Here is a 25,838-nt window from a genome sequence, read left to right on the forward strand (position 1 = left end):
TTCATCTAATTTTCCCACAGAAAAATATTAGCCAAAAATTAGTGAAATTCATTGCAGAATTAAATAATGTAAATCAATATGGATTAGCGAAGGCAAACTTTAGGGTCAAATTTACAACAGATTATTCAGCATCCAATAATATTTAAAACTAAATTAATTTTAACCGTGTAGGCATTTTATCACATGTTTCTGCGTAGAATTGCTAGATGGCAGCACCTTTTTAATATCAATGAGGCCAATTGAAACTAGAAATTTTACAAATTTAAATAGTATGCAGCAGCGGAAGAGCAAAATAAGGTACATTATTCTAACAGAGGGAATTTTAGCAGATTTACTAACAAAAATCCATTTCATGACTTTTCTTAAGTGAGCCCTTTCGATTTGATAATAAAATTGTCTTCGGGCAAGGTTTGTCAATTTTTATGGTAAAGTTTTCACTCCAGCCACAAACTGGATTGGATCGTTTTAGTGTCCTTGCCTTAAAAACCTGCGTTGATTTCATCATTTCGGTTCATTGATTTTCAGGAGGCGTGTAATTTTCTCGGACTCGAAATAGCCAAAATAGCCAAAAAATACTCCAAAAATAGCCAAAAATACCAGCAGTTTTAATTCCAGCAGTTTTAATGTGCCAAAATACCAGCAGTTTTAATGTGCCAAAAAAGCCAAAAATACCAGCAGTTTTAATGTGCCAAACACTTTTCTCAGGAGTAGATACAGAATTAACATTTTTTTTAGAGGGAAGGGGGCACAAACGAAACTTGGGATACCCCAATCATATTTCTCATCCCTTCATCCCTATAATAAGTGCAACTTTCAACTTTCTGGAGGAGGGAAAAACTTCCCCCTGGATCCGTCTCTGCCTCTCCTGATAACGCTAAAACAACAAATGAAAAGGAGAACATAACTAACCAAAAGGATGAAACAGAAAAAAAATAAACACAAGATAAAAACAATAATTAGACAAGATAAGATAATAATTACTTACTCTTCAGGTGCGAGATAATCGTTTTCAGGGAGGAACTTTTTGTATGTTGGATCCTAAAAATAAATATTCATTATAATTGTGGCAACACATCTCGTCTAATCTTTTCATTGATAAGCATATATGCACACAAACCAATACGTAAAATCCCTGATTAAGAGGACAAATTGTCTTAAAGATTTTCACAAAGTAGAGGTATGTACTTTTACTTCTGGAATTCTAAAATCACGTCCTAAAATAAAAACCAAAAAAATCTTACGAAAGCACGAAATACGCCGAATTTGTAACTGTCATAAAAATCCCCACAAAGTAGAGACAAGCACTTCTACATTGGGTTGCTAAAATCATGGTTGCAGCATTAGCTGCCACCTAGTAAAGAACAAACCACAGTCCATAGTAGACGAAAGTTACAAATTTGAACCCTAAAGAACGGAGCCAAGAAATTTGAGTAAAACAATAATACAAAAATTAATTAAAATAATAATAAAAATAAAAAGTTAAAAAATCTTTGTAAAAAAAAGCTTGAGTAAAATAACAATGTACTCGAAACACACCAAGTTACATATGCTCATAAAAATTGTCAAAAATAAGGGTACGCTCTGATCAGGGGCGTCCCGAGGCTCATTTTATAGGGGGGGGAGGCAATCTTCGTAAATTTTAGCGAATCGCTACCTGATTTATGCCGAATTTTCTGCAGAAATCAAGAATTTTGCTAAATTTCTGCCTTCGGCGAAAATTTTACCGAATGCAGAAAAATTGGGGGGGGGGGGGGTAGCGCCCCCCTTCGGGACGCCTCTGGCTCTGATACTTTTGGACTGCAAGAATGACACCCTAAAAGGGAGGCTAAAAATTTGACAACAACGATTAATACCCGAGAAACAAGAGAAATAAAACTAGACTTACAAGTCGAACTTTCACAGTCATTTTCTTAAGGACAGTTTCACATTTGTTCAACGATTCTGCTTTCAATCTGAAATAAAGTGTATGATTTAATTTGTGAACCGAACAGTGATTATTACGACAAATAAAAATGGGACTACGAAAATCACACAAACATACACAATTTTTTTTACACTCCTGAATGGTGGATGTCTCTGGGCCAAGTTGGAAATGTATATATGTATTGTTTATTGCGCATGGCACTTTGCTTTGACTTGGTTTTCGGTGTGGCATCAATTAGGGGGTAGGCGGGGAGGGATGTCCTCCCTAGATTCAGAAAAATACATTTTTGTATTTATTTTTCGTCAATGTTTTAAAAAACAAAAGTATGGTGTTTAGGATATATATAGTTTTCAATAAAATGCAAATGAACCGAAAAGCCTTAGACTTTTACAGCTAAAGAAGGGATAAAAGAGCAGTAGCCAAACTCCCATCTGTAGTAATTTTAGCTTATTTCAAGTTTGACTTGAGCATTCAATTTAATTTTACTCGTTTTAAGATCTATGTATTTATCTATATCTATGTATTTATCTATATCTACATTTTAAGACCTATTTGCTGATTTACAAAATCAGCAAACTTTTCTCCATGCACTAGGGGGAAATTGAAGTTAATAACATGGGAGTAATGCTTTTTCTCAATATAATGATTACTTCCATTATGATTAGCTCCCAGATCTTCTTCCCTCTTATTGAGGAAAATGTGGCCCTGTGGAAATGTGGCCTTTGAAAATGTGGCCATCAACTATCAAAAAGTTTTACTTGTTACACATATCTTAAACATAATATTTTTCAACACCACTTCTTGGTATTTCCATTGAAAAATAAATTTTGCCCCTTCCCCCAGATTTTCGTGAATTGACGCACTGGTGGCGTGCGCCAGTCCGCCAGTTCTTTCTAATGCGTGGAAACCCATTTAGGTAGGTGGTATTCCTCTGAGGAACCCTAGTGTTAGGTAATTACTTGAGAATATTTCATTAGATTCAAGGTGCTTTTGCTTATAGTTTTACAACGGCTTACATTTATCAATGATAACTGCATGGATTTGGACATTTCGATTTGGTTTAGATGTTTTGTCCAAGGAAATTGGATTGGTAAGTAAGGTCAAGAAATTCTTTAAGTGCTTGTTTATCTCAATTGCTAAAGTGGGAAAACAGTTATATTCTTCTTCTTTCACTTTTTTAACCAATTAATAACCTCTACATATTATGTCTCAATTGGCTAGACGATATGACTGTTACACTTGTTTCAATACGTTACAAGTGTCGCCACCAACAATTTATTTTAAAAGGGGCTAATTGCCTATAGTAAAGGCCATACGGCTCCAATGTTTTATTATTTATTTTTTTTCCCAGAGGCACTTCATATGGAAGGGGTTGTCGTAGAAAATTCCAGAGGGACTCATTCAAATTGAAATCGAGAGTTCGAGTGCCCTTTTTAATAGTCGAAAGTGATTAGAGGGCAACTAGCCACCCCCCCCCCACACGCCCACAATTCCCACAACCACATCCAATCAAAGTTTTGAGATAGTCATTTTGTTCATCATAGTTGATTTACAGATAGAAAATATGTTTTTGAGGAGGAAACTCCCCAACAACCCTCGGGGCGAGGGTTGTAAGTTATGCACTGGGGGCATATAAGGTTTTTAATTGAAGGCGTTGTCGTAGAAACTTAAAAAAAGGATCATTCGATTGGAAATTCAAAAAGCTAGTGCCCTTTTTAATAGTCGAAAGTGATTGGAGGGCAAATAGCCCCCCCCCCCCCCCCAACACCCATTATTCCCCCAAACACATCCAATCAAAATTTTGAGATAGCAAATTTATTCAGCGTAGTTGATTTCCGGATAGAAAATATATTTTTGAGGAGGACACTCCGCCACAACCCTCAGGGCAAGGGTTATAAGTTATGCCCTGGGGGCATATAAGGTTTTTTATAGAAGGTGTTGTTGTAGAAACTTCTAAAAAGGCTCATTTGATTTGAATTTCAAAAGGCTAGTGCCCTTTATAATAGAAAGATATTAATAGAGTGTAACTAGCCCCCCCCCCTACGCTTATCAGTTCTTACAATACGTCAAATCCCATTTGTTTAAGACACATGTTGTTCTACGTAGCTTAAATCCTGATGGTAAATATATTTTTGAGAAGGACACTCCCTCACCACAATCAGGGCAAGGGTTTTAAGATAGAACCTGGGGCATATGTGGTTTTATAGTAGGTATTGTCGTAGAAACTTCAAAAAAGGCTCATTCGATTGGAAATAAATGGGCTAGTGCCCTTTTTAATAGTCGAAAATGATTGAAGGGCAACTCCCCCCCCCCCTCTCCCATCATTCCCCCAAACACATCCAATCAAAATTTTGAGTTAGCCATTTTGTTCAGAATAGTGGATTACCAGATAAAAAATATATTTTGAGGAGGATAGTCCCCCACAACCCACAGGGCAAGTGTTTTAAGTTATGCCCTGGGGACATATAAGGTTTTTATAGAAGGCGTTGTCGTAGAAACTTCAAAAAAGGCTCATTCGATTGGATATTTAAACAGCTAGTGCCTTTTTTGATAGTCGAAAGTGTTTGGAGAGCAACTTGCCCCCCCCCCCCCCAACACCCATTATTCCCCCAAACGCATACAATCAAAATTTTAAGACAGCCATTTTGTTCAGCGTAGTTGATTTCCAGATAGAAAATATATTTTTGAGGAGGACACTCCCCCACAACCCTCGGGGGACGGTTTCAAGTTATGCCTTGGAGGCAAATAAGGTTTTTAATAGAAGGCGTTGTTGTAGAAACTTCAAAAAAGGCTCATTCGATTGGAAATTCAAAAAGCTAGTGCCTTTTTTAATAGTCGAAAGTGATTGGAGGGCAACTAGCCCCCCCCCAACACCCATTATTCCTACAAACAGCTCAAGTAAAAATTGTGAGATAGCCATTTTGTTCAGCGTAGTTTATTTCCAGATAGAAAATATGTTTGTGATTAGGACACTCCCCTACAGCCCTCAGGGCGAGGGTTTTAATTCTGGCCCTGGGGTCTTATAAGGTTTTTATAGAAGACGTTTTCGTAGAAACTTCAAATGAAGCTCATTTAATTGGAAATTAAAAGAGCTAATGCCCTTTTTATTATTCGAAATTGTTTATTAAGCCATTAGCCCCCCCCCCCCCTACGCCCATCATTTCCCCAAACACATCAAAACAAAATTTTTACATATCCATTTTGTTCAGCGTAGTTGATTTCCAGATGAAAAATATGTTTTAGAGGAGGAAACTCCCCCAGAGCCCTCAGGGCAAGAGTTTTAAGTTATACCCTGGGGGCATATAAAGTTTTTATAGAAGGCGTTGTCGTAGAAACTTCAAAAAAGGCTCATTCGATTGGAAATTCAAAAAGCTAGTGCCCTTTTTAATAATCAAAAGTGATTGGAGGACAACTGCCCCCCCCACGCCCATTATTCCCCCAAGCACATCCAATCAAAATTTTGAGATAGCCATTTTGTTCAGCGTAGTTGATTTCCAGACAGAAAATATATTTTTGAGGAGACACTCCCCCACAACCCTCAGGGCAAGGGTTTTAAATTATGCCCTGGGGGCATATAAGGTTTTTATAGAAGGCGTTGTCTTAGAAACTTCAAAACATGCTCATTCGATTGGAAATTAAAGAGCTAGTGCCCTTTTTAATAGTCGAAAGTGATTGGAGTGTAACTAGCTCCCCCCCCACGCCCATACTTTCCCCAAACACATCCAATAAAAATTTTCATACATTCATTTTGTTCAGCGTAGTTGATTTCCAGAGAGAAACTATCCCCCACAACCCCCAGGGCATGTTTTTTAAGTTATGCCCGGGGGGCATATATGGATTCTACATAAGGCGTTGTCGTAGAAACTTCAAAACAGGCTCATTAGATTGGAAATTAAAGGGCTCGGGCCATCTGTAATCGTTGAAAATGTGTGGTGGGAAACTCCCCCCCCCCCCCACTCCCATCATTCCCCCCAACACATCCAAACAAACTTTTGAGTTATCCATTTTGTTGAGCATAGTGGATTACCAAACAGAAAATATGTTTGGACGAGGATAGTCCCCCACAACCCTTAGGGCAAGGGTTTTAACTTATGCCCTGGGGGCATATAAGGCTTTTTATAGAAGGCGTTGTCTTAGAAACTTCAAAACAGTCTCATTCGATTGGAAATTAAAGAGCTAGTGCCCTTTTTAATAGTCGAAAGTGATTGGAGTGTAACTAGCCCCCTCCGCCCCCCCCACGCCCATCATTTCCCCAAACACATCCAATCAAAATTTTCAGATAGCCAATTTGTTCAGCTTAGTTGATTTCCAGATAGAAAATATATTTTTGACGAGGACACTCCCCCACAACCCTCAGAGCAAGGGTTTTAAGTTATGCCCTGGGGGCATATAAGGTTTTTATAGAAGGCGTTGTTGTAGAAACTTAAAAACAGGCTCATTCGATTGGAAATAAAAGGGCTAGTGCCCTTTTTAATAGTCGAAAGTGATTGGAGTGTAACTAGCCCCCCTCCCCCAATGCCCATCATTTCCCCAAACACATCCAATCAAAATTTTCAGATAGCCCATTTGTTCAGCTTAGTTTATTTCTAGATATAAAATATATTTTTGAGGAGGACACTCCCCCAGAACCCTCAAGACAAGGGTTTCAAGTTATGACCTGGGGGCATATAAGGTTTTTATAGAAGGCGTTTTCTTAGAAACTTCAACACAGACTCATTTGATTGGAAATTAAAGGACTAGTGCCCTTTTTAATAGTCGAAAGTGATTGGAGTGTAACTAGCCCCCCTCCCCCAATGCCCAACATTTCCCCAAACACATCCAATCAAAATTTTCAGATAGCCAATTTGTTCAGCGTAGTTGATTTCCAGATAGAAAATTTATTTTTGACGAGGACACTCCCCCACAACCCTCAGAGCAAGGGTTTTAAGTTATGCTCTGGGGGCATATAAGGTTTTTATGGAAGGGATGCTCGTATAAACTTTAGAGAAGGCTCATTTGACTGAAAATTGAAAGTTCTTGTTCACTTTTTAAGAGTCAAAAGAGATTGGAGGGTAACTAGCCACCCCCCTCCTCCTCCAAGCCATAAATGCATGAGATAAAAATTTTGAGATAGATATTTTGTTAAAATAGTTCAAAGTTCTGATAACAAAAACTCCAGTGTCGACACAGCCCATCAGGGCCCAGGGGTAGGCGTTTTAAGTTATGCCCTGGAGAATAACTTATTAAAGAGGGTTTATAACTTATGGGAAGGGGTTTTATATGGGAAGAACACATAGGAAATCTATTATAATTATCCAAATATAAGGATAAAATACATACTCTATGACAAATGCAAAATTGCTTTAGCACACAAAATCCTATTAAGGTAAATTCCAAACAGTCGTGATCCCTTTGTGTCAGCAAGTGAAATGGTCTAAACCCCCTTATTGGAGCTATTTTTTCAATCCATTCACTGTTGTCAATCGCTGTCCATAAGTTATGCAAGCTGTCTATTGTTCATATATCAGGTTTTTATCAAAGAGGTAATCGTATAGACTTTGAAAAAAACCTCATTCGATTTCAATTGAAAGTTCTAGATCCGTCTTTTAAAGTCAAGAATAATCGGACAGTAAGCACGCCCCCCCCATGCCATAAAAACTTAAAGCTTTTTGCAATCAAAAACGAACAAAATTAATTTAAAAAAAACTTTCCGAAAAATAAGTTTTTCAAAGAAAAGTAAAGGCCATTTTAAACTTAAGCTCAGTTGATACGAATACCTGTTAAAATTCAAACTCAAAACGACCAGAAATTACTATTAAAGAATAAATGAAACCCAAAATGAACAGAAATTAAATAAACAATCATAGCAAAAACATACAACAAGTAATAATCTAAATGAATAAATACATCTTAAAGCGAGTACTACTTAGATTGAATATGAAAATCAAGCTTCAAACGAAAAGAAATGTTTTGCTATTAAAGTATAAATGAAACTTAAAACGAACAGAAATTAAATAAACAATCAATGCGAACAAACATACAATATATATTAATGTAAATGAATAAATAAATCTTAAAACGAGTGAAACTTAAAAAGAATAAGCAAATCAAGTTTGAATCGAATAAAAATAACTACAAACAAAAGTTTGGGTATCGCTTCACTGCAGAAGCCTAGAACCTACTGCGTCATTGGCGCTTTACTGAAAACGAATTATATGACAAATGTTTTCTTTTGTACTTAATATTGAAAATAAACATTAAAATTACAGTAAAATTTTGAATTGATGAGCTTTCAGCATTTAATATAATTATACATCAAATATTGAGTTTAATTTGTTAGTTCCTTTCAAGATTGGTCAAGACAAATATAGTTTCACTAAAACAAAATTTGGATACTGCCCCCTTTTTTAACTGTAAAAACCTAAAGCCTTCTGCGTCATTGGTGCTTCACTGAAAACGAATTACTCGTATATTACAAATTTATTACTTTCCAGTCCTTACAGCATTGAAAATGAAAATAAAAATTACAGTGAAAAAAAAATCTTGAATTGATGGATCTTTCAACAATTAATTATCATTATATATCTAATATTCAATTTAATTTGGTTTATACTTTCCAAGACTGTTCAAGACGAAATGTTTTGCCATTTTTTTTAACTCTGCCATTTTTTCAAACTTATCATGTTGGTTTATTATGAAAACATTCTATGGCTTCTAGGCATTTCTATTTCAGCAGAAAACTGCACCTCAAACTTTGTGGAACTTGCATTTTCTTGCATGAAACATCAAAATATAATAAAATGTCAAGTTTCGGAGTGTTCCAACACTCGCAAGCAAGTGCTATTGGTATTTTTGAATCCGCATGGTCAATTTAGGGGGGGAGGGTAGGCAAATTCTCATAGCAGCCCCATATGATTCACACTTTCAACACCTGGCGTCCGGACTATCATATAATCTACCAAGCATACAACTACCCCAAATCAGTATCAATAAATAAATGAAACCCAAAACGAACAAAAATTAAAATAAATATTAGAGTCAAACTCAAAACGAGCATAAATTAATATGAGTAGAATTCAAAACCCCTATGCTTTGTAAAAGCTAGAATATAATTTGTACTTTACTGAAAAAAAAATTCAAATGAGTTTACTGAAAAAAAAAGTGCATTGTCAATTTAATATACATATGCTGATATTTATTCCCTAGAATCTTAATTAATTTTTGATTTCTCAAAGTTACAAAAGTGAAAAAATTTCAAAGAATTGTTTTCAGTAAAGCGCCAATGACGGAGTAGGTTTTAGGCTTTTGCAGTGAGGTGATACCCAAACTCTTGTTTGTAGTTATTTTTATTCGATCCAAACTGGAGTTCCATATTGTTTTTAATTTTCACTTGTTTTAAGATCTATTTATTCATTTACATTAATATATGTGTTATGTTTGTTTGCATTGAAAGCTTATTTAATATATAATTATTTTAAGTTTCATTTATACTTTAATAACCATTTGCTTTCGTTTTCAGATTGATTTCAATATTAAATATAAGCATTACTCGCTTTAAGTGCTGTCTATTCATTTATATTATTACTTGCTGTATGTATTTCGCTATGATTGTTAATTTAATTTCTGTTCGTTTTGGGTTTCATTTATTCTTTAATAGTAATTTCTGGTCGTTTTGAGTTTGAATTTTAACAGGTATTCGTATCAACTGAGCTTAAGTTTAAAATGGCCTTTACTTTTATTTGAAAAACTTATTTTTCGGAAAGTTTTTTTTAATTAATCCTCCAAAAATATCGCGATATTTCAGGGAGGGTATATACCCATACACAGCAATTATCTAGCCCTTCCATTCCATTTATCCAAGTTTTCCATTGAATTTTTTTTAAGTTATTATTCATTGATTAAGAAGGTTTATCACAACATTTTTCATACTCAACACTGTTTAACTCTTACTTTACTCTTACTTAATATAAACTCTTTTAACTTAAGTCTTAACCTGTTTTTACACAACAAAAAGAGTGCTGTCACCTAGTCAAAAAAATCACCGTAAAAGACGAATTTTGATCATTCTGAGCATCCGTGCGAGTCTGAACAGCTTACAGTTCAACAAAATCCCACAAAACATCTGAATTTTAGATACCAGCCGAGATAGAAAGAAAACAAAAAGAAAATTAAAAATTAAAGGAAAATAGAAAATTAAACAGCACAAAACATGTAATTTCACAGACATCATCAATCGATACAGTAGGGACAACATAGGAGTAAGTGATGTCCAACAAGCTAAAAAAGATCTGAAGCAGAGTAACAACAAAAAATAATAAAGCAAAAGCGTCAAAAGCACTATGTGCTATTTAACTCTAACCTATTATTTTTCTAGAATGTATAGTGATCTTGGGAGGTCGTACTGAGAGCCAAGAAAAAACTAAGCTAAGTCAAGTAGGTACGGTGCTAAGAGTGGAAAAATGATCAAGTTTCAACTTGAATAGACCAGGTATGTGATATTTAAAAAATTGCCATTATATCCAGTCTTTCAGTTTCAAATTTCACAGAAATACATACTTTCACAGAAATTTCCTAGAGGATACTTTGGAGCAAAATAACTTACTTTTGTGACTACTCTCATGTATGTTCTTTGATACGGGGGGGGGGGGCAACGATTTTTCCAAAATATGGCTGGCCGAGGTGGGGCTAGCATAAGCTACTGCAAGCTGACGTTTAAATTTAGACATCTTTAAATTATTCTTATTTAATAATTGTAAATAATTCCTATTTAGAAATTATTCCGCCTTCTGAATATTAGAAAAAATACCCTTGGGGTTGCACAGATCAGGCACCTCCCTCCCCTCGCTCTTAGACAGAGGATAGAAGTTAGCCATGACCGGACAAAATACTTCCCCTGGCAAAATACATTCTTTTTCAAACCGCTGAGCCCTCCTCCCCCAAAAAAACACCAAGGCTTGCCTATTAGGGAAAATAAATATGGTTGCAAAGTTGATTTTGTCTATCCTGCAAAGTTGACTCACATTTTCCCATACCAAGTTAAAGCATCGTCGCTGCCATGCCCTAAGGTCGTATCTGACGTTTCCACACTTCTGAGGTAATACCCAAACATAGATTGCTATGTTCTTCTCAAAAGAGGGGGGGGGATCAGCAGGCCCATGTAGATACGGACAACGAAGATACAATTTTAAAATAGATTAAACAGACGTTTTTACTGACTCCAAGAGGTTTAGACGGTTGGCTAACTATCCAAAAAGAAGATCTTGAAGTTTGTGTATGCTCTGACTGTACGCCAAAAAGCTTCACCTTTATATCTGCTTAAGGAGGACGAAAGTGGTTTTAAATACAAAGATAATAGCTGCCTTGACCGCTGAATGGGAATTTACTAAAAGAACAACCCAATCTAGAGTGGGTGATAATATACTTGCAGTGATGTTATTATTATCAAAATATTGGAATTCTTAATATATAGTATTTTTTGTTTTTTTGGAATTTGCACCCCCTCCTCCTGAATTGGCGTACATAACTGTTTATGATCACATTAGGATCTCCTGAATACACTATCCAAAGAGTAAAGTCCCGCGTCTAGCCCCCTTGACTGAAAGATAGGACATTAAAAGAATAAACTGAAGTCCAACTGGATCAGTCATTGAAGCCACAACAGATGAGAAAAAAAAGTTTTTTTCAATTGAAGTAAGAAGCCAGATTTGAACTTAAAACGTACCAAAATCACCAAAGGTAAAGAGTAAGGTCGGCCCCTCCCCCAAAAAATGCCAGACCCAGCATATGTGACACACCGTAAACTTCTCTCGAATATATTCAGAGAAGCTGGGCTAATGAGAAGCCATAAAACAAGCCCTCAAACGCAGGTAAAACCGTCTTTAAAAGAGTCAACAGTCGTTTCCCAATAGGATCGGCTGAAGTGTCGAAAGCAGCCTTTTGTTGTCACCTATTTTCCTCGATTATAAACGAAATGAACCTCTGAGCCTCTCTCCTTATCTATCCCTGTGTGCAGGCACATTCGAACTCAATTTTATTTGGTCAAAATTTTACCTCATTTGAAGAAATAGATTTGGAATAAGAAAATCCTTACATGCTTTCTCCGTTTATCACGCTACATAATGAACGCATTCTCTGCAACTGCATTTCCTTTGAAGCCACATTCTGTTTCTCAAGTCTGCTAATCATCTCTTGAAGAAGAGGAAGATATGACTTCAAGGCAGCCACCTTTACTTCGTAATTAAAATCCATATTCGTGACAATGTATTTGTCCCTCAATCAACTAAAAGAAAAATAATTCTAAAATCATTTGCTACCAATAGCTCGAGGCTGGTTACTTTGAAACAGACAGCCAAAATTTGGAAAAGGCTTCTGAATATTTTTCCATGGGTGTGAGGGAATTACCCTGTCCTTACGCTTGATACTTGCATTCAATCAAGTTTTCATCGAAAAGCAAACAGATTTGTAGATAATTTCTTAAACCACATTGGCCTGACATCACATAAAGAAAGAAAAACGAGCACAAATGGGGTTTTTATAGGCCAAATGAAGATACTGAAAAAACAAAGCGAATATTTCGAGAGGACAAACGCCTCTCTTCTTCAGCGCGAAACGAAACGATGTATCAATAAAAGCCAAAAATTAAAAGAATTAAAACCAACTACCTAAAAACCATAAGCGCGAGTTATTCGCCAATATCCGCGATTTGCACAAAATCCAAAAAAATATGAAAGGCCATCGACGGATACTAGCGAACAACTTATTTTGTGCAAATCGCGGATATTGGCAAATAACTCGCTTTTATGGTTGTTAGGTAGTTGGTTTTAATTCTTTTAATTTTTGGCTTTTATTAATACATCGTTTCGTTTCGCGCTGAAGAAGAGAGGCGTTTGTCCTCTCGAAATATTCGCTTTGTTTTTTTCAGTATCTTCATTTGGCCTATAAAAACCCCATTTTTGCTCGTTTTTCTTTCTTTATGAAACAGATTTGTCAGGAACGGAACGGGCTCTATTAGACATCATAATATAATTGCACGAAATTTAAAAAGCACTAGCAACAAGGGCTTCCACCCAGAGATTCATCAGGTCAAAACCTAGAATTTCGGTTCGTGCAAAAAAAACTTGAGTACTTACACAACGATCTGTTACAGAGGCCACCTCGCAAAAAAAAAAAACAACTAGAGTTTATAAATAGGTTCATGTCCTTTTCGCATATTCTACTTCTTACTTCTTGTTTACCGATTGAAACCATTGAAAAAGTAAAAGAAAAAAACCTAATGACGTTAATGTTTCTATGGAAGATTTACACAAACTGACACAAAATCGGGGCAGAGAATCATTCACCTCCTTACTAGAAAAGACTAAAGATTTTTTTAAATCTACCTAATAAGTTTCTAGTTCTCTAATAAATTTTTTTGCTTTAATATTTTTTAGTTTATATCCCCTTGTCTTTGAAGAAAATCCTCCATTTGTACCCCGACCCAAAAGTACATCTTCGGACCCCTACTTCTTTTTATCTCTCGTTGCGCATCACGAATTGAGTCCTACAGAATTATTTTAATTGAAATCGGAAACACATTATGTAATTGAGACCTTTTCTTAATCATCATATTTTTTTTTACATAGTTTTTCAGATTGAAGGAAAGATTAAGGCTGAAATATAGAGCAAACAAAGCCATTGCTTTCCCGACTATGCAATTGACTCAAAATTCTTCCTTACAATTGTAGAACTTAGAAAAATTAATGCTTTACTGAAAACAAAACAATATATGATTTTTGTAGAGTAGAAAAAAAGCGCTATAGGATGTTTTTCAGCACTGTCGAAAAAAAAGCATTTTCGGCTGCTTTTAAATTATCTGATTTTACAAGATTTGGTAAGATTTTAGATCATATGGGTAATAAAAGAGGAACATAGATTAACCTCCAAAAATTAGCAAAAATTGTTAAGATTTTAGATCATCTGGGTAATAATAGAGGAACATAGATTAACCTCCAAAAATTAGCAAAAATTGGTAAGATTTTAGATCATCTGGGTAATAATAGAGGAACATAGATTAACCTCCGAAATTTAGCAAAAATTGGTAAGATTTTAGATCATCTGGGTAATAATAGAGGAACATAGATTAACCTCCGAAAATTAGCAAAAATTGGTAAGATTTTACATCATCTGGGTAATGTCAGAAACATAGATTAATCTCCAAAATTTTGCTGGAATTGGTATAATTTTAGATCCTCTGGGTAATTATAGAGGAACATACATTAGCCTCCGAAATTTTGCAAAAATTGGTATAATTTTAGATCATCTGGGTAATAATAGAGGAACATAGATTAACCTCCAAAAATTAGCAAAAATTGGTAAGATTTTAGATCATCTGGGTAATAATAGAGGAACATAGATTAACATCCGAAATTTAGCAGGAATTGATAAGATTTTAGATCATCTGGGTAATAATAGAGGAACATAGATTAACCTCCAAAAATTAGCAAAAATTGGTAAGATTTTAGATCATCTGTGTAATAATAGAGGAACATATATTAACATCCGAAATTTAGCAGGAATTGATAAGATTTTAGATCATCTGGGTAATAATAGAGGAACATAGATTAACCTCCAAAAATTAGCAAAAATTGGTAAGATTTTAGATCATCTGGGTAATAATAGAGGAACATAGATTAACATCCGAAATTTAGCAGGAATTGATAAGATTTTAGATCATCTGGGTAATAATAGAGGACCATAGATTAACCTCCAAAAATTAGCAAAAATTGGTAAGATTTTAGATCATCTGGGTAATAATAGAGGAACATAGATTAACATCCGAAATTTAGCAGGAATTGATAAGATTTTAGATCATCTGGGTAATAATAGAGGAACATAGATTAACCTCCAAAAATTAGCAAAAATTGGTAAGATTTTAGATCATCTGGGTAATAATAGAGGAACATAGATTAACATCCGAAATTTAGCAGGAATTGATAAGATTTTAGATCATCTGGGTAATAATAGAGGAACATAGATTAACATCCGAAATTTAGCAGGAATTGATAAGATTTTAGATCATCTGGGTAATAATAGAGGAACATAGATTAACCTCCAAAAATTAGCAAAAATTGGTAAGATTTTAGATCATCTGGGTAATAATAGAGGAACATAGATTAACATCCGAAATTTAGCATGAATTGATAAGATTTTAGATCATCTGGGTAATAATAGAGGAACATAGATTAACCTCCAAAAATTAGCAAAAATTGGTAAGATTTTAGATCATCTGGGTAATAATAGAGGAACATAGATTAACCTCCGAAATTTAGCAGGAATTGATAAGATTTTAGATCATCTTGGTAATAATAGAGGAACATAGATTAACCTCCAAAAATTAGCAAAAATTGGTAAGATTTTAGATCATCTGGGTAATAATAGAGGAACATAGATTAACATCCGAAATTTAGCAGGAATTGATAAGATTTTAGATCATCTGGGTAATAATAGAGGAACATAGATTAACCTCCAAAAATTAGCAAAAATTGGTAAGATTTTAGATCATCTGGGTAATAATAGAGGAACATAGATTAACATACGAAATTTAGCAGGAATTGATAAGATTTTAGATCATCTGGGTAATAATAGAGGAACATAGATTAACCTCCAAAAATTAGCAAAAATTGGTAAGATTTTAGATCATCTGGGTAATAATAGAGGAACATAGATTAACATCCGAAATTTAGCAGGAATTGATAAGATTTTAGATCATCTGGGTAATAATAGAGGAACATAGATTAACATCCTAAATTTAGCAGGAATTGATAAGATTTTAGATCATCTGGGTAATAATAGAGGAACATAGATTAACCTCCAAAAATTAGCAAAAATTGGTAAGATTTTAGATCATCTGGGTAATAATAGAGGAACATAGATTAACCTCCGAAAATTAGCAAAAATTGGTAAGATTTTAGATCATCTGGGTAATAATAGAGGAACATAGATTAACCTCCGAAATTTAGCAGGAATTGATAAGATTTTAGATCATCTGGGTAATAATAGAGGAACATAGATTAACCTCCAAAAATTAGCAAAAATTGGTAAGATTTTAGATCATCTGGTTAATAATAGAGGAACATAGATTAACCTCCGAAATTTAGCAGGAATTGATAAGATTTTAGATCATCTGGGTAATAATAGAGGACCATAGATTAACCTCCGAAACTTCGCAAGAATTTTAGATAATCTGGGAAACCATAGAGGAACATAGATTAACCTCTGAAATTTTGCAAGATTTGGTAAGATTTTACATCATCTGGGTAATGTCAGAAACATAGATTAATCTCCAAAATTTTGCTGGAATTGGTATAATTTTAGATCCTCTGGGTAATTATAGAGGAACGTAGATTAACCTCCAAAAATTAGCAAAAATTGGTAAGATTTTAGATCATCTGGGTAATAATAGAGGAACATAGATTAACCTCCGAAATTTAGCAGGAATTGATAAGATTTTAGATCATCTGGGTAATAATAGAGGAACATAGATTAACCTCCGAAACTTCGCAAGAATTTTAGATAATCTGGGAAACCATAGAGGAACATAGATTAACCTCTGAAATTTTGCAAGATTTGGTAAGATTTTACATCATCTGGGTAATGTCAGAAACATAGATTAATCTCCAAAATTTTGCTGGAATTGGTATAATTTTAGATCATCTGGGTAATAATAGAGGAACGTAGATTAACCTCCAAAAATTAGCAAAAATTGGTAAGATTTTAGATCATCTGGGTAATAATAGAGGAACATAGATTAACCTCCGAAATTTAGCAGGAATTGATAAGATTTTAGATCATCTGGGTAATAATAGAGGAACATAGATTAACCTCCGAAACTTCGCAAGAATTTTAGATAATCTGGGAAACCATAGAGGAACATAGATTAACCTCTGAAATTTTGCAAGATTTGGTAAGATTTTACATCATCTGGGTAATGTCAGAAACATAGATTAATCTCCAAAATTTTGCTGGAATTGGTATAATTTTAGATCCTCTGGGTAATTATAGAGGAACATACATTAGCCTCCGAAATTTTGCAAAAATTGGTATAATTTTAGATCATCTGGGTAATAATAGAGGAACATAGATTAACCTCCAAAAATTAGCAAAAATTGGTAAGATTTTAGATCATCTGGGTAATAATAGAGGAACATAGATTAACATCCGAAATTTAGCAGGAATTGATAAGATTTTAGATCATCTGGGTAATAATAGAGGAACATAGATTAACCTCCAAAAATTAGCAAAAATTGGTAAGATTTTAGATCATCTGGGTAATAATAGAGGAACATAGATTAACCTCCGAAATTTAGCAGGAATTGATAAGATTTTAGATCATCTGGGTAATAATAGAGGAACATAGATTAACCTCCGAAAATTAGCAAAAATTGGTAAGATTTTATATCATCTGGGTAATAATAGATGAACATAGATTAACCTCCGAAATTTAGCAGGAATTGATAAGATTTTAGATCATCTGGGTAATAATAGAGGAACATAGATTAACCTCCGAAAATTAGCAAAAATTGGTAAGATTTTAGATCATCTGGTTAATAATAGAGGAACATAGATTAACCTCCGAAATTTAGCAGGAATTGATAAGATTTTAGATCATCTGGGTAATAATAGAGGAACATAGATTAACCTCCGAAACTTCGCAAGAATTTTAGATAATCTGGGAAACCATAGAGGAACATAGATTAACCTCTGAAATTTTGCAAGATTTGGTAAGATTTTACATCATCTGGGTAATGTCAGAAACATAGATTAATCTCCAAAATTTTGCTGGAATTGGTATAATTTTAGATCCTCTGGGTAATTATAGAGGAACATACATTAGCCTCCGAAATTTTGCAAAAATTGGTATAATTTTAGATCATCTGGGTAATAATAGAGGAACATAGATTAACCTCCGAAATTTTGCAAGAATTTTAGATCATATGGGTAATAATAGAGGAACATAGATTAACCTCTGAAATTTTGCAAGATTTGGTAAGATTTTACATCATCTGGGTAATGTCAGAAACATAGATTAATCTCCAAAATTTTGCTGGAATTGGTATAATTTTAGATCCTCTGGGTAATTATAGAGGAACATACATTAGCCTCCGAAATTTTGCAAAAATTGGTATAATTTTAGATCATCTGGGTAATAATAGAGGAACATAGATTAACATCCGAAATTTTGCAAGAATTTTAGATCATATGGGTAATAATAGAGGAACATAGATTAACCTCTGAAATTTTGCAAGATTTGGTAAGATTTTACATCATCTGGGTAATGTCAGAAACATAGATTAATCTCCAAAATTTTGCTGGAATTGGTATAATTTTAGATCCTCTGGGTAATTATAGAGGAACATACATTAGCCTCCGAAATTTTGCAAAAATTGGTATAATTTTAGATCATCTGGGTAATAATAGAGGAACATAGATTAACCTCCAAAAATTAGCAAAAATTGGTAAGATTTTAGATCATCTGGGTAATAATAGAGGAACATAGATTAACCTCTGAAATTTTGCAAGATTTGGTAAGATTTTACATCATCTGGGTAATGTCAGAAACATAGATTAATCTCCAAAATTTTGCTGGAATTGGTATAATTTTAGATCCTCTGGGTAATTATAGAGGAACATACATTAGCCTCCGAAATTTTGCAAAAATTGGTATAATTTTAGATCATCTGGGTAATAATAGAGGAACATAGATTAACCTCCAAAAATTAGCAAAAATTGGTAAGATTTTAGATCATCTGGGTAATAATAGAGGAATATAGATTAACCTCCGAAATTTAGCAGGAATTGATAAGATTTTAGATCATCTGGGTAATAATAGAGGAACATAGATTAACCTCCGAAACTTCGCAAGAATTTTAGATAATCTGGGAAACCATAGAGGAACATAGATTAACCTCTGAAATTTTGCAAGATTTGGTAAGATTTTACATCATCTGGGTAATGTCAGAAACATAGATTAATCTCCAAAATTTTGCTGGAATTGGTATAATTTTAGATCCTCTGGGTAATTACCAAGGAACATAAATTAGCCTCCAAAATTTTGCAAAAATTGGTATAATTTTAGATCATCTGCGTAATAATAGAGGAACATAGATTAACCTCTGAAATTTTGCAAGATTTGGTAAGATTTTACATCATCTGGGTAATAATAGAGGAATATATATTAACCTCCGAAACTTCGCAAGAATTTTAGATAATCTGGGAAACAATAGAGGAACATAGATTAACCTCCGAAATTTTGCAAGAATTGGTAAGATTTTACATCATCTGGGTAGTGTTAGAAACATAGATTAACCACCAAAATTTTGCAGGAATTGGTATAATTTTAGATCCTCTGGGTAATTATAGAGGAACATAAATTAACCTCTGAAATTTTTCGAAAATTGGTATAATTTTAGATCATCTGGGTAATAATAGAAGAACATAGATTAAACTCCGAAATATTGCAAGAATTGGTAAGATTTTACATCACCTGGGTAATGTTAGGAACACTATTATCCTCCGAAATTTGCGACATACAATCGGTGAGGCAAACGATCATCTTCAGTCTCTACTTTTGTATGCTGCTTAAAGACAATAAGCTAGAAAAATTAAAATCGGTTTTTTTGCTTGCATTTTTTAAAATTTTAACTGTATACAAATAAATGCGGGTATCATGATCAGTGAAAGATTCCTGAGAGTATTAGAAATTAATCTTCAATTTTCTGCAGGACATTTTCGCTTTTTTCTTTTCTTTTTGCATCAACATCCTATCCTGTTGCTTTTGCATGGATTTTGTGTTTTCCCTAAAGCACTAGTTCTTAAAAATTCTAAATTTACAGAACAATATTGTGCCTTATTTAAACAATTGTTTTATAAAGAAAAACTTACTTCTATATTTTAAATGAAGTAATAAAGCCTGGTGAAAAAACTTTCAAAGTTAGTTTAAACAAAAATTAGCTATTAATATCAATGCAAGAAAATGCCATCAAGCTCAAACAAACTGAAATTACCACAAACAAAAGTGGGGTAACGCCCCCTAACACCTCCAATAGGTTAAAGCATCTTTTACACTTCACCTAAAAGTTATGGTTGTATAATATATATATATATATATATATATATATATATATATATATATATATATATATATATATATATATATATATATATATATGTATATATAAGAATCTCACTGTCATTATATAGATTCTTACTGTCGCATGTCTTCTAAACGCAGACAATTTGAGCCTTTTCTTGATGTCATGACGTCCAAATGGACCTTCAATCAGAAGTGGTGCCTTTGTATAATTAATTTTTTTATTGGACCTTTAACTTTTGCCTCAGCTTGTCTTTTGTCATTATGAAAGACATATCGCCGAACCTTTGCTTCTTTCAATTCTACAGGTGGTAGGACAAAAACTTCTTTTTCTTCCAACTATTTATCTAGCCCAGGTTTTTGATTTTACAAGGTATGGAAGGCATTGACGACCACCTTTGTTCTTTTAATTGTTCAGGGTGGTGGGACAAAAACTTCTTCTTTTGCCTTGGATTTTGTCATTATGAAAGACATATCGACGAACCTTTGTTGGTTTTAATTGCTCAGGTGGTGGGTCAAAAACTTCCTTTTCTTCCAACAATTTATCCAGTCCATATTTTTGATATTCAAGGGTATGGTAGGTATTGATAACCTTATCCATGTCAAAATCCAAAACTCAATCATCATCGCTATCATTACCAATTTGTTTGCTTCGTTACACCTCGGCTTATCTTTCATCATAGGCAGCACAAAAGCGCTGCCTAAGTAAAGAACAATGTTGGCACAATGTATTTTTGGTTGGTTTTAGACAAGGGTACATCGTATCGAAGGAGTTGTCGTAGAAATTTCGGTTCATTCGATTTGAAATTGGAAGGGCTTGTGCCCTTTTTAACAGCCGAAAGTGATTGGAAGGCAACTAGCATTCCTTCCACGCCCACCATTCCCCCGAACACATTCAATCACATTTAGGGATAGCCATTTTGTTTCACATAGTTGAAAGATCAGGAAACTATGTCTTTAAGGAGGAAATTCCCCCACACCCATCAGGGCAAGGGTTGTAAGTTAGGCCCTGGGGGCATATAAGGTTTTTATACAGCCGGTTTTCGTAGAAACTTCAAAAAGGGCTCATTAGATTGGACATTGAAAGGGCTAGTGTCATTTTTAATAGTAAAAAGAGATTGGAGGGCAACTAACTCCCCTCTCACGCCCACCATTTCCACAAACACATCCAATCAACATTTTGAGATAGCCATTTTTTCAACGTAGTTAAACGTTCTAGAGATTAGGTCTTTGAGGATGATAACCACTCAGAGCCCTCATAGCAAGGGTTGCAAGTTATGCCCTGGGGGGATATAAGGTTTTTATAGAAAGACTTGTCGTAGAAACTTCAAAAAAGACTCATTCGATTGGAAATTGAAAGTGCTAGTGCCCTTTTTGTCAAAAGCGATTGGAGGGCAACTAACCCTCCTCTCGCGCACACCATTTCCCCTAACACATCAAATTAAAAATTTTGAGAGCCATTTTGTTCAACGCAGTCGAAAGTTCTGGAAATTATGTCATTGAGGATGACAAACGCCCCACACCCCTCAGGCCAAGGGTTATAAGTTATGCCCTGGGGGCATATAAGTTTTTTGTTTATACAAAGATTTGTCGTAGAAACTTCAAAAAGGGTTAATTCAATTGGGAATTAAGAGGGCTAGTGACCTTATTAATAGTCAAAAGCGATCAGAGGGCGAATGCCCCCTCACGCCCCTCATTTCCACAAACACTTTCGATCAACATTTTGATTTAGCTATTTTGTTGGACGTAGTTGAAGTGTCTGGAAATTATGTCTTTGAGTAGGACAATTAACCCCCCCCCCGCCCGAGCCGTCAGAGCTAAGGATGTAAGTTATGGCCTGGGAGCATTTAAGGTTTTTCATAGAAAGTGTTATCGTAAAAACTTCAAAAAGGGCTCATTCGATTGGAGATTAAGAGAGCTATTGCCTTTTTTAATAGTTGAAAGTAATCGGAGGGAGAATCACCCCCCCACGTCCATAATTTTCCCAAACATTTCCGATCAGTATTTTTATATGGCCATTTTGTTCCACATAGTTGAAAAGTCTAGTAATTATGTCTTTGATGATAACAAATCCCCCCAGCCCTCGGGGCAAGGGTTGTAAGTTATGCCCTGAGGGCATATAAGGTTTTTTATAAAAAGCATGGTCATATAAACGTCGGAGGGGGCTCACTGGATTGGTAATCAGACACACTAGTACTATTTTTAAAATTCAAAGTTATCAGAGGGCAGCTACACCCCCCCCTCCACACAAACCCACGTCGTATCGTCCCAAAATGCATCTAAGAGAAACTTTGAGATAGCCATTCTATTCAAAATAATCTAAATATCATATAACAAGGCCCTTGGAGTTGAAACAAACCCAAGAGATTAGGGGCAAGGGTTGTAAGTTATACCCAGGGAGTATTTAAAGTTTTTATGGAAAGAATGGTTGTTTAACTTTAGAAGAGGCTCAGTCTTTTTCCTTGAAAAAGTCATAAAAAAGAGTCATACTTACTCCCGCCATTTACCCGTGCAATAAAAAACGAACAGATTTTACAAAAAACTTTTTCCACAAAATAAGTTTTTCAAAAAAAGTAAAGAACTGCATTACACTAAAATTGAACAAAAAAAGAATCAAATAATCTACCAAGCATAAAACTACCACAAATCATTATCAATAAATAAATAAAACCAAAAACAAACAGAAATAAAAATAAACAACAAAGTTAAACTCAAAACGAGCAGAAATTAATATGAGTAGGGTTCCAAACCCCTATGCTTTCTAAAAGCCAGAATATTATTTGTACTTTACTAAAAAAATTCTTTTAAATATTTTCATTTTTATAACTTTAAGAAATCAAAAGTTAATTAAGATTTTAAAAAATAAATATCAACATATGTATATTAAACTGACACTTCACATTTTTTTCAGTAAATTCATTTGAATTTTTGACATACCGCCACTTTTCTTCAAAAAGCTTTTCGCTACGATTTCTAAAAGCCAGAATATAATTTGTACTTTACTGAAAAAATTCAAATGAAATAACAAAATAAAATTCAAATGAAATAACTGAAAAAAATGTCTATTGTCAGTTTACTATACATATGCTGATATTTATTCCTTAAAAGCTTAATTAATTTTTGATTTCTTAAAATAATCAAAGTGAAAAAATTTAAATGAATTTTTTCAGTAAAGCACAAATTATATTCTGGCTTTTAGAAAGCATGGTGTTTACAACCCTACTCACATTAATTTCTGCTCGTTTTAAGTTTGACTCTGTTATGTGTTTTAATTTCTGTTTATTTTGGGTTTCATTTATTCATTGATACTGATCTGTGGTAGTTCTTTTCTTGGTAGATTAATTGAATCTATTGTTTTTCATTTTTGGTTTAATAGAGTTCTTCACTTTTTTTTGAAAAACTTGTTTTGTGGAAAACTTTTTTTTGATTAATATCTGTTCGTTTTATATTGACATAGTCTTTTTCAGGGAGAAAGACTGAGCATATTCTAAAGTGAAACAACCGTCCTTTCCATAAAAACGTTATATACTCCCTGGCCATAACTTACAACCTTTGCTCCTAAACTCTGTTTTTTTTTCAGCCCCAAAAGCCTTGTTAAATGATATCACATAAAGAAAGAAAAACAAGCAAAAATGGGGTTTTTAAAGGCCAAATGAAAATACTGAAAAAAACACAACAAAGCGAATATTTCGAGAGAACAAACGCCTCTCTTCTTCAGCTTGAAACGAAATAATATATCCAAGGAAAGTGCCGAAAAAACAACAACAAAAAACAAACGCGGAAAGTCAATATGAAAAGAACCAAAAAAACAAAGAAAAAACCAAAAACTTAAAAGATAAAAAAATTCAAAAAAAGCCAAAAATTATAAGAATTAAAACCAAATATGGTACCTAACAACCATAAAAGCGAGTTATTCGCCAATATCCGCGATTTTCACAAAATTCAAAAAATTATGAACTGCCTTGGACGGATACTAGCGAACAACCGAGGAATAAAAGAAAAGGAAACAATTCATTCACTCAAAAAACAAAACGAACCAGCAATTAAGTAAGTTGGAGAATTATTTCATCTGATTTCAGATTTTAATTAATGCATTTCTTGCATACACCCTTTGAGACCTAAGGGGTTGTTCACGTGTTTGATTATATGACTGGGAAAGTGGTTCAATGTTTATTTCAGGGATTACTAAAGCATCGGCTTCTCTTTTGAGAAAACCGAAATATGACTCATTTATTCTTAAATCACCGGAATCTCTGTTTAAAGCTAGACCTAAATGTTGGTATTTATAAATTTAATTTAGATTCAAACTTTAATTCAAAATAGTCTAAATGATATTTAGACTAATTTGAATAGAATGGCTATCTCAAAATTTCTATTAGATGCATTTCGGGACAATACGTGTGTGTGTGGGGGGGGGGGGGGGTAGCTGCCCTACGATCACTTTGACTCTTAAAAAGAGCACTAGAGCGTCTGATTACCAATCTACTGAGCCCGCTCCGAAGTTTATATAACCACACTTTCTATAAAAAAACCTTGCATGTCCCAAGGGCACAACTTACAACCCTTGCCCTGAGGTCTGGGGGGATTTTTATCATCAAAAACATAATTTGCAGACCTTTCAAACACGCTGAACAAAATGGCTATCTCAAAATTTTGATTGTAAGTGTTTGGGGGAATGATGGGCATCAGGGGGTGGGGGACATTGATAAGAGCACTAGCCATCTCAATTCCCAACTGAATGAGCCCTTATTGACGTTTCTACTGCAACGCATTCTATAAAAAAAAACCTTATATTGCCCCAGGGCATAACTTACAACCTTAGCCCTGAGGCTTTGGGGCGGGGGAGGTTGTCATACTCAAAAACATAATTTCCTGACCCTTCAACTACGTTCAACAAAATGGCTATATCAAGATATTGATCGGAAATGTTTGGGGAAATGGTGGGCGTAGAAGGGTGCATTCGCCTTCCAATCACTTTTGGCTATTAATAAGGGCACTAGCCCTCTCCATTCCCAATTGAATGAGCCCTTTTAAGGTTTCTACGACAATACTTTCTATAAAAAACCTTATATGCCCCCAGGGTATAATTTACAACCTTTGCACTTGGGGCTATAGGGGGTTTGTCATCCTCTAAACATAATTTCTGGACCTTTCAATTACGTTGAACAAAACGGCTGTCTCAAAATTATGATTCAGTGTGTTCGGGAAAATGGTGGGTGTGAGAGGGACTTAGTTGCCCTCCAATCACTTTCGACTATTAAAAAGAGCACTAGCCCTTTCAATTTCCAATCGAATGAGTCCTTTTTGAAGTTTCTACGACAACACTTTCTTTCAAAACCTTATAAGCCCCCAGGGCAGAACTTACAATCATTGCCCCGACGGTTGTGGGGGATTGTCATCCTCAAATATCTGATTTCCAGAACTTTAGACTAAGTTGAACAAATTGGTTATCTCATAATTTTGATTGGATGTGTATAGGGAAATAGTGGGCGTGAGAGGGAATTTGTTGCCCTTCAGTCACTCTCTACTATTAAAAAGAGCACTAGCTATCTCAGTTTTCAATTAAATGACCCCTTTTTCAAGTTCCTACAACACCGCTTTCTGTAAAAACCTTATATGCACCCAGGGCATAATTTACAACCCTTATCCTAAGGGCTGTATGGGGTTGTCATCCTTAAAAACCTAATTTCTTTAACTCTCAACTACGTTGAAATAAATAGCTATCTCAAAATTTTGAAAGGATGTGTTTGGGGAAATAGTGGGCGTGAGAGGGGGGTTAGTTGCCCTCCAATCACTTTCTACTTATAA

At 34.5% G+C, this 25,838-nt stretch overlaps 1 protein-coding gene across 1 annotated transcript in view; it reads right to left on the reverse strand.

The window, feature by feature from the left end:
* The window catches only part of LOC148941770 (uncharacterized), a 58,440-nt gene that overhangs the window by 20,459 nt on the left and 12,143 nt on the right, over positions 1-25,838 (reverse strand). Inside the window, exons 2-4 of the mRNA XM_089103605.1 lie at positions 11,994-12,182; positions 1,886-1,952; positions 986-1,038 (exon numbers count right to left, since the gene is read on the reverse strand). Of these exons, the coding sequence (XP_088959731.1) occupies positions 986-1,038; positions 1,886-1,952; positions 11,994-12,151 (278 nt within the window). The 5' untranslated portion in view covers positions 12,152-12,182. The remainder of the gene's footprint in view (positions 1-985; positions 1,039-1,885; positions 1,953-11,993; positions 12,183-25,838) is intronic.

The sequence above is a fragment of the Artemia sp. Qi Xiang Cuo genome, chromosome 17 (genome assembly GCF_049724085.1).
Source record: "Artemia sp. Qi Xiang Cuo chromosome 17, ASM4972408v1, whole genome shotgun sequence".
In the NCBI taxonomy this organism is placed as follows: domain Eukaryota; kingdom Metazoa; phylum Arthropoda; class Branchiopoda; order Anostraca; family Artemiidae; genus Artemia; species Artemia sp. Qi Xiang Cuo.